Here is a 10065-nt window from a genome sequence, read left to right as displayed (position 1 = left end):
ACCAACTATTCAGAAAAAAACAAAGATTATGTTCGTAAAAAAATTAACAGAGATTAAACTTGTGACCTTTCGTAAACCAAATGGACTATTTATGTAATTTTATTTATCTAAAAGAAAAAAATTAAATACTATCATTTTATTATTTTTTTTTTCCGGTTATCATTAATATAAAATTATGGTAGGTAAATGTTCCTACCATTTTTTCATACTAATCCACCTATTCATAGAAGATTGTAGTTTATGAACACGTGTGTCAAAAATGGTTTTAATTGATCTTTGTTTTGATACATTATAATGGCGATTAAAGTTAACTTGTCATGAACTAATAATATATGGACCATGGTTAACTTTCTAAACTAATAAACATTTTAAATTTTTTTAAAAATGAAAGGCAGAAAAACCAACTAATAAACGTCTTATCCATTATCATATCCTATTGAAATCGTATCCATAAATTCACCCATCAAGAGGTCCCATTTAAAAAAAAAATCTTCACATCATATTTAATAAAAAAAAATCTTAATCATTCACAATATTTACTAACCAAAATCCGTATTATATTTTTTTAACAACAAATATAATCTATTTTTAAATTATTCATAAATTCTATTTATATTCACGATAAGACTTAACCATTGACTTCAAATAGGAAAGACAATACGTACCAATACTTATGTTTAGGGTAGGACTTAACCGTTGACCTCAAATAGAAAAGACAACACGTACTAGATACTGTTGTGTTAGAATCACTTTGGTTGTGTTAACTTATTTCATGAAAGTCTTTTTCTATATTTAAATATTTAACTTATAATTATCGTTTTTCTATAACAACGAAAAAATTATATTAAAAACTAATAAAATGAAAGAATAAACATTATAAAAAGTACAAAGTTAAAGTTAAATTTTAGAACCAAACCAACTCATGCAATTTCTAGTTTCCCGCTCCTATTATGTATGCAAAAAAAAAAAAAAAAAAAAAAGTTCGAGTCTTCGGTTTAGTGGTTTACAATTATCACACATCTAAAACACAATTTATATTAAAACAATGCACAACTCAAAACATAAGGAGATGGAAGCATACATTTAACCACAAATAAATATTTTATACGTTTCCCTTTATCCACCTCATACAAATTCGGGAATGAACAACGAAACATACAGAAAATCTGAAAATCGACAAATTCGCATATAAGTAAAAAGAAATTAATGAAGAACCCTAAAGGTTCAACAAACCCAACCCATTATAACCAGATTAAATCGCTTAGAGAACGCCTGGTGGTTTGGAAACAATGAAACTGATGCATTGCACTTGGCGAACATTGTCAAATCCGATAACACGGATGAAGGCGTTGGGGTACTCCTTCTTGCACTCTCCGATCTCCTTCATGACCTGAGCTGAGTCAGTGCACCCAAACATAGGCAACTTCCACATTGTCCAGTAGCGTCCATCATAGTATCCGGGGGAGTGGTGGTGCTCACGGTAGACGAAACCGTGCTATATAAAGACAAGTATATATACCACCCAAAAACGTTAGCTAGGGTTACTCTACAATTGTAATTTTTGATTATTCAAATAGTTAAAAATTTTGAAAATGAAATGATGTAATTATTCCTAGTTAAATCAAGGTTGGTGATAAATTTTAAGTAGCATGCATGTACATGAGACTTGAGAAGTTGTTGCTAAAACAGTAAATAAAAAAACAAATTGGGTTTTTGCCGAGGGTATTGAGTTTAAAACTATATATAAATGTTATCCGTCATTATAACTTATAAGCCATTTTTACAAATAAGTAATAATTGCTTGTTCATTAATACTTATATATCATAATGTCCAAATTTTAGTCAAAATTAGATAAAAATTTATTGATCAAATACTTAAATATATATATCATGAATAACCAATTAACTAAAAATTTGTACTTATTTACTAATATGTAAAAAAGATAAATTCCCTCGAGATTAAAACTTTGGGTCAAATATATATTTAAATTCAACGATTTTAGCATGTATTATTCATTTTATAATGTTTTAATGCTTGCAATTTTTTTATCTCAATAATTGAGGTTTTAATTTTTAAATTTTTTTTTCAAATAAAGTGCGAATGAATGCGAACTTTAAAAATATGAACTAATAACAACCTAACAAAAAGAGTAACACTTTATTATGCAAACAAAAAGTATGAATTATAAGTTGTCTCAAAACATATATGGGTTTTAAAAAGTTTTTTCATTTGCAAGATTATAAATATGCATTGAAACTATGCTAAAAAAGATCAAGGTCATCAAATTTTTAGCATACTTTATGATAGATGAAAGTTATTTTTAAAATGAAGTTATTAAATTATAATAATTCAGAAAAAGATGAGAAATCGACCTCCAACTCGAATTCCAAGCAAGGAACCCATTTGTTGCGGAGAAGGTAGTCAACTTCCTTAGCCAAAGAAGCATCAGATAGAGGGGGCAAATATGAAAGAGTCTCGAACTTCTTGAGCCCTAGAGGTGGCCACACCTAAACACAAAATCATAACTTTTAAATTATTGTTCTATCTAAAACAAGATAATTATTTAAAAAAAAATGTTCTGTTTTAATCCAAAACAAAACAATTTTATATGTATATATGTATATATATGTGTATATTATATACCTTCATGCATTGAACTCTTCCACCGTTGCTTGGAAGGGAGGAGAAGTCGTTAGCCTTCTTGGTGACAGGGAAAGCAGAGTTGGACTTGAGGCCGGTGAACGGAGCCACGGCTTGAGCGGGGGCAGCACGGCTGACAGTGGCTACTGCAGAGGAGATCGAGGCCATTTTAGTAATTTTACTTTAAGGCTACCCTTTGCAAATTCAGTGACTCAAAACAGTTTTCGTAGCTCTATTTATAATAGTTGTAAATGAGCAATCGCTTTGCTACATGCCATCCAACGGATACAAACAAATGAGTCTAAACCTCAGCCGTTAGATCATGTGGCTCATGTCATTTCTTACATAGTGTCCACAAAATTGCGGGATGTACTGCCTTATCATTAAACTACCAGAAAAAGAGCGCCACGTGTCAGTTGCACATTGCTCAAAAAATCTTATCTCATCTTTTCAAGGAGAGGCATGGACGGTGGGTGAGTGTAATAATCAATAATGTTTCTTTTCTCAAATTATTTCAAAATTTTGAACATCTTAAAATTTTTATCCATCTTTTCTCTATACATCAAACAAAGCTTAAGTGAGTTTCACTCGATATTGAACTCAATTTGAAATTTTGGTTTGCTATCATAGTTATATTTCTTTCTTTCTCAATTGAAATCACTATGTGTGATTGAATATCATTTATGATAGAAAGTTTTGTAATAGAAATTAAGTATGTTCTTCAATTCCTCTAGTCTTGGTAGTCCATTCCACTTTCAGAGTACATGTAATGTACTAATCTTCATCTGATTAACGAAGTTACATTGAAAACAAATTATATGTGTTTATAGTGCATTATGTTAAGATGTTATTTGATCAGTTTAATTGTTATCAATTTGTTCGATTCAGTAAAATGGATATTTGACCTAAAAAATGTTTACCAAAATCCTCCTTAATAAATGAAGGTTTTTTTTGCCACATGTCAATCTCTCATGAGTTTTGACATTTGTCATTTTGTGGTATTTTTGAAATAAATATTATATACTTGTCAATTTTAGGTTTGTTTTAATTTTTAAAATTAAAATCATATACTTATATATGTAAAGTATTAAATAACATATATATGCTATTAAATTATAATAAATATGTTTCTTCCTTATTTTAAAGTTGTACATTAAAAAAAAAATATATTTACACTTTAATGTTTAATCTCTTTAAATCAACCCGTGTAATTCACGAGTTTCACATCTAGTAAAACCGAATAAAATTTGGTTTGATTGGTTTTACGTTGAATTCGAACAACATATGTCAGTTTTTATTTTATTTGATAACATTCAATCTCTTAGATAAATTAGAACTAAACATTATTCGTATAAGACAAAATTATAAGAATGGTCCCTGTGGTATGTCAAAACTAGCAACTTTGGTCCAAAATGGGTTTGGCTTGCAAGGATGGTCCAATAGTTTCGTTTTTTTTGCAAGTTTAGTCAAATTTCCTATGAAATCTTTTATAATGACGGATTTGCCCCTTATTATTTTATTTTCTAATTTTCTTTTATTACAATAATTAAAAAACAATTAAAAATAAAACAAAAATAAAATCTCTCTCTTTCTCTCTCTCTCTCTCTCTCTCTCTCTCACAACTCCCTCTCTTTTGATTCATCTTCTTTCTTCCTTCCATCTCTGTTTCACAAACAAAGAATGGAGCACCAGTGGTTTTGACACCGGTGGTGTTGGTGTGGTGACCACCGTGAACATCCACCACCTCTTCGCCTGTCACAACACCACCACGACCACCATAAAATCCACTTCAGTTGTATGCCAACATCACCACCAACTTACCGGTGTTCCACCATATCCAAAATCAATGGTGGGTTTTCGTTTCTCTTCGAATCGATGGTGGGTTTTCGTTTCAGGTAAGGTTTTGTGTGTGAATTTTGTTTCAGATCTACCCTTATTTCAGATCTACCCTTCACCTTCAACTTTTGGATTTGGGTTTTATTTCAGATCCAAAATCAAGAACGAAAAACACCCATTGTGGATTTGGATTTGGGATGTTGGATGGTGGTGGGTCACGACTGGGGGAGGCGGAGAAGCTGCCACATCAACTGTGGTGGCTCTCTTCGCCGGAGAAGTGAGAAACGAGGGAGATAGACGAGTTGGAGATGAAAAGGAGATCGAGGAAAGGGAGATTGTATGATATATATATATATATATATATATATATATATATATATATATATATATATATATTACTATAATAAAAAAAATTGAAAAATGGAAAATACCAAGGGCAAATTCGTCATTATAAAAAGTTTTAAAATTTTTGGACTAAACTCGCAACAAAACGAAACTATTGGACCATCCTTGCGAGCCAAACCCATTTTGGACCAAAGTTGATAGTTTTGACATACCACAAGGACCATTCTTGCAATTTTGTCTTAGTATAAAATAAATATATTGGAAAAAACAATGAGATAATATGACAAATAACTTTGTTAAACAATTCATAAGTAGAGAGTTTCTGGCTTTTGCGACCCGCAAGAGTTTTGGCCTCATTTTTCTCATATAGCAAATTACTTTTCTTTTTATATTTTCATTTTATTTAGCTATACGCTTCACTTGTCATAATTATGTAACTAGAAAGGTTACCCCCGCGTAAGCTTTCAATGTTGTTTCCGAATCGATAAATATGACAGACGTAGAAAGTGCAAGGATGAAAAGCCAGGGCTAGACCCCGGACCGTTTTTTCATGTTTTTATGAAAAAATGTAAAAGTTTTGACTGCAAGGACCAGAAGTGTCAAAATGGCTAAAGAATTAAAGGGGTAGGAATTAGCAAGTTTTTAGAAAAAGGATCAAAGCTGTCAAACCGTTAAAGTTTTGTGGCCAAACTTTAAATATTAAAAAGGTTCCTAAAAAGTTTAAAAATATTGATTGCAAGGAAAAAAGGTGTCAAAATGACTAAAGAATGAGGAGCAAAGTTGACAAAAAACATCCAAACTTGTTATTCCTAACTTTGACGCCCAACAATAGTACAGGGACCAATTCTGCAATTCTGCCAAAAAATGTACGTTGGCATTCTGTGCGATTTGTTCATTTACGAATTTCACAACTAAGTTTTCATGCAGGCCTACGACAACGAATCATGTCATTCAAAAGATGAGGTTTGCAGATAATAACATAACATAATATGGTTTGGAAGCGGAAACCGCAATCTATACCATTGCACTTAAAATTTTTCCTTTTAAGACTGTTACTTTTAAAAGAAATCTACTAAATGCAACGTTTTAAAGATTAATAGTTGAAAGTACAATTCTATTTATTAAATTGAAACCTAAAAATGCACTTTGTCATCCTCCATCAAGAAGTTTGGATCTCATCTGATGGTGATACTCTAATAAGTCACCGATCTCTGCAAAATAACAACAATTATTGCATACTTTCATATATTCCTTCATATAGCATCCAACTTTCATTTTCTCGTATTACGACAATGTACTTCCAACCTTTTTTTTTATCAAAACATTATTGTAAAATAAAGAATGCTAACCGATTTTATCATTCCTTTTTAACATGTGAAATCATAAAAGAATATAATTTTTTAAAAAGATAGTTACCTCAAGGCATTTATATGTTTTTCAACTACATCCATTTGTTGAGGATCGTAGTTGGTCCATTTGTCAATCGTTTCGACTGAAAGAACCCCAACTCCAACATCTGTAACCATTGGTATTGGCATTAAAAGGTATAAAAAACAAATAAGTACTTCATAAAATGTTGGTAGAAATAGAGCTAACCTTGAAAGCAAAATACAAAGTTTATGAGAACACCCTTTTCATCTCCGGTAGAAATGACCATTATTGCCCCTGAGAGCATCAAGTGTCTATTTATGTAACATAAAAATATGAAGTTAAATGTAATTACCAGAAAAGGTTACTTTAATTTAATATTATAAAATTTAAGGCAATAAATAAAAGATGCAAATAGCCGAATGGCCTTACCTGCAACTAACCCATCCTTTCACTCCAACAAAAAAGAAGTCAACTAACACAACCTGAAAGTGAGGTTTCTAAATCTGCTCAAAATTAAATAACAGAATTAACATAAATAAATAAATATATATATATATATATATATATATATATATATATATATATATATATATATATATAAGAAATATATGAACAGTTTACAAATATAATCTCTTGGTAGTAGAGACGATAACATGTGCTGTAAAAAGTTGTAAGCGTCCTGATATCTGCATTAGCGATTGAATAACCTCCCCTTTTGACTTTGTAAGTTGCAAAGGATTAAAAAATATTTTAATAAAGACTCCATGAAAATTCTATATTACTTGCATTATTTGTTAAAACGTATTTTAAAATATTATTATACCTTGTACAATGAATCCAGTAGGTGTGCTATGGGGTCTTGAGATTTGATATAGTCACTGTGTTTAAAATAGTTGTGATCATCTATTATCAACAATTTGTTCAGTTGAGTCAAACTGGCAAAACCATTATTTGACTGTATGTTGGATGTAATATGTAGTAGTATAAGCATCCAAAAATACAAAAACCTCATTTTCAAAAAATATAACATAAGTAAAAAAGTTATAGTCATGGAAGTCAAAAATATAACATAAGTAAAGAATTTATAGTGACGGAAGTTATACTATATAGCAGAAACAGAGGTTAGGTACATATAAATATAACAAAATTGATGACTTAAAGAAATCGTTCTGTAATATAGGAACACAATGAAATAATGGATAATAAAGACATTACCTGTCATACTAAAACTTTTACCGGGACTGTAAAGTTGATTGTTGCACCCGTTACTCCACCTACAAACATCATATTCAACTAATTACCAAACAAAAAATAATAAACTTTGATAAGCTACCAAGGTAAACTCATCAAATCATGATGAAATTGTTGTAAATACTATTAGCAGTTAGCATAAACCCTATTTGACAAAATTTTCACAAATTAACTCCAAAACATTAGTTATACATTCATTGAGGCATTTCATCGAACATAAAGACTGCAAAAGCACTTAGACATTACACAAATTCTATTTCTAACTTTTAATACTCAATTTGAAATCTTCATGAGTAGGAGAGGCATAAGACAATTAGATAACGAATATATAGAATGAGAAGTAGATTACCAGGTAGCGTTGGAAATGGATCTTGTATAGAGGAATCGATTATATCAACTTCCTTCAACGACTCAGTTCCCAGATGCCTCTGATAGCCATCGAATGGACGCCCCCGCTGCACTTTCCGGTGGTCGGCACCGTCACCATCACCATCGACATCTGCCTCCTTCTTTTTTGTTCTACTGACTACACAACATAAGGAAATATTTCAGAGAAAGATAAAGAGATAGAAAAAGGCACAACAACGACGTCACAAAAGGAGACGTTATCATTCTCTTTGAGCCTACAAAACAAATAAAAGCACATAACCCTATTGGGGATAGAGTAGGAGAAGATGGAATTCCGAATAAAGAAAAAAATAGAGTCGAAATCTTACCCAAATAGAACAGTAGATTGATTTCAAATCCAAAATAAAACCTTGGTTCCATCCCAGGTTCCTTCAGCACATAGAGGCAGACGATGGGTTTCATCTCCAAGAGTCGTTGCTTTTGAAGAAGTTGTCTGGAGGGACACTGCAGTTGGAAGTCGGAGGAGGCAAACGGTAGTGACTGTGAATAAGTCGGTCAGCATCAAGAAAGCAGTAGAAAGTAAGGGGGGTTCTAGTGCGTATCTGGATAGATGTAATTGGAGAATAAAACGGAAAAGAAAGAGGGAGAAAGAAGAGAAAAGCACGTGGACAACAAATGACAGGGGAGTAGACACGTAGAAAATATAAAGATATGTCAGCAATGTATGTGGAAAAAAGGAATAAAAGAAGACTAAAAAGAAAGAAACGGAAGTAGAAGGGCAATAATCGACAATTTAGAATAAGAACAAATCAAAGAAAGGCAACAACAGAAAATATAAGGGCCATATAAGCCAAAAGACAACCAAGTATACTGTAGTTAAGCAAAGAAAATTTTAATATATATATATATATATATATATATATATATATATATATATATATGTAATGACTATATTAATGTAGTTATTCTCATATCATTTAGAATCCATTTCGGAATCCATTTCGGTAGCTACATATGTTTTATAAAAGCAAAATGTTCATTTTGAACATTTTTACCCTTGTGTCCGATATTTATAACTTATTTCAAATATCATGGATTCTCATGATTAGATATAAAAGATTGATGAAACCTTTTAAAATACTATTTGTTTCGATAATTTTTGACCATTTTCTCATTCATATGTCATACTTTGTCAGATTGCCTAATGGTGTTTTCTTGATTTTTAGGATATCATTTTAGCAACTTTCTGGTCCCATCATGTTTTGAAAGTAATAATATATATATTATTTTGGTCTTTTATGTTGTTTTAGCAATTTCATTTCTTTTTAAAATTAAGTAAAATTCTATATTTTTGAACCAAAACTTGTCATATTTTGGCTAAAAATCATCTCTTATTTTAGCAACTTGTTCTAAGATAATTCTATTTAATTTGTGAAAAAATCAAATTTTTCAAAAAGTCAACAAAATTCAACAACTCAGTTGTTAACAACACAAAAACTTAGCCACCAACCAACTTTAAACAATCATAACTTATACATACATCTCCAAATAAGTTGAATCATCTTGTTACACCTTCCTCTCATAACCCACTGGATTTTTTGGCTCAATAATGAACTGATTTGGATATTTATAACTCAAATTATGCATCTCTAAAGATAGCATCTAAATACTTTAAGTTTCTAGGATTACAAAAGTTCAACATTTCCATCTTTGTGTATAATTTTTACTTAACTTTGTAAACTTATATATTCTTCATAGGAATTCGGATTCGATTGATTATTTTTACTATGTATTCTTTGTTTTATTGACTACAAGATAGAAGAAATAATCAACTGATTTGCTTCATTTATAATAAAGTTACATAGCCTTAAACATAGTCTATTGGGCATAATTTACTAAAATTATACACTTATAAGGTCAACCATTTTTATGGTTCTTTCCATTCCAATGATGGATTACATGGTACTGGAACATTTACATGTTTTGTAAACATAATGTTATTATTTACTAACTTCAATATGTTGTCATTATTCAAATTTCTACGACCTTATATGTAACATCTAGTTTAAGGATGTTTCTGATTTGGGATAGCAGACTGTAATTTGATTGAATAAAGGTTTTGGTCTTTAAGGGAATAGAGTTTAGACCCTATTGGATGATGATAATGGTGGTTACGTGATTTAAGCCATTGAACTATGTTTTAGAGCCAAATGGTAAAATGGGAAAAGTAATATTGCAGGCTTCTTGCATGAATTAATGAATTTATTTCGGTA

The 10065-nt window shown here is 30.6% G+C and overlaps 1 protein-coding gene across 1 annotated transcript; it reads right to left on the bottom strand.

The window, feature by feature from the left end:
• Positions 1-1082: 1082 nt before the first annotated feature.
• On the bottom strand, positions 1083-2869 carry LOC111917913 (ribulose bisphosphate carboxylase small subunit, chloroplastic-like). The gene is made up of 3 exons (XM_023913549.3): positions 2645-2869; positions 2374-2508; positions 1083-1495 (listed from the first exon to the last, which is right to left on the bottom strand). The coding sequence occupies exons 1-3, from the start codon at positions 2807-2809 to the stop codon at positions 1262-1264; spliced, it is 534 nt and encodes a 177-aa protein (XP_023769317.1). The 5' UTR covers positions 2810-2869; the 3' UTR covers positions 1083-1261.
• Between the last annotated feature and the right edge of the window lie 7196 nt (positions 2870-10065).

The sequence above is a fragment of the Lactuca sativa genome, chromosome 4, assembly GCF_002870075.4.
Source record: "Lactuca sativa cultivar Salinas chromosome 4, Lsat_Salinas_v11, whole genome shotgun sequence".
Lineage (NCBI taxonomy): Eukaryota > Viridiplantae > Streptophyta > Magnoliopsida > Asterales > Asteraceae > Lactuca > Lactuca sativa.
This window is presented reverse-complemented; position numbering and strand designations above follow the sequence as displayed.

Coding starts and splice junctions, on each gene's coding strand:
- LOC111917913 (XM_023913549.3), bottom strand. CDS start 2,809: ATGGCCTCGATCTCCTCTGCAGTAGCCACTGTCAGCCGTGCTGCCCCC. Junction 2,509..2,644: donor GAAGAGTTCAATGCATGAAG/GTATATAATATA, acceptor TTTTGTGTTTAG/GTGTGGCCACCTCTAGGGCT. Junction 1,496..2,373: donor GCTTGGAATTCGAGTTGGAG/GTCGATTTCTCA, acceptor GTCTTTATATAG/CACGGTTTCGTCTACCGTGA.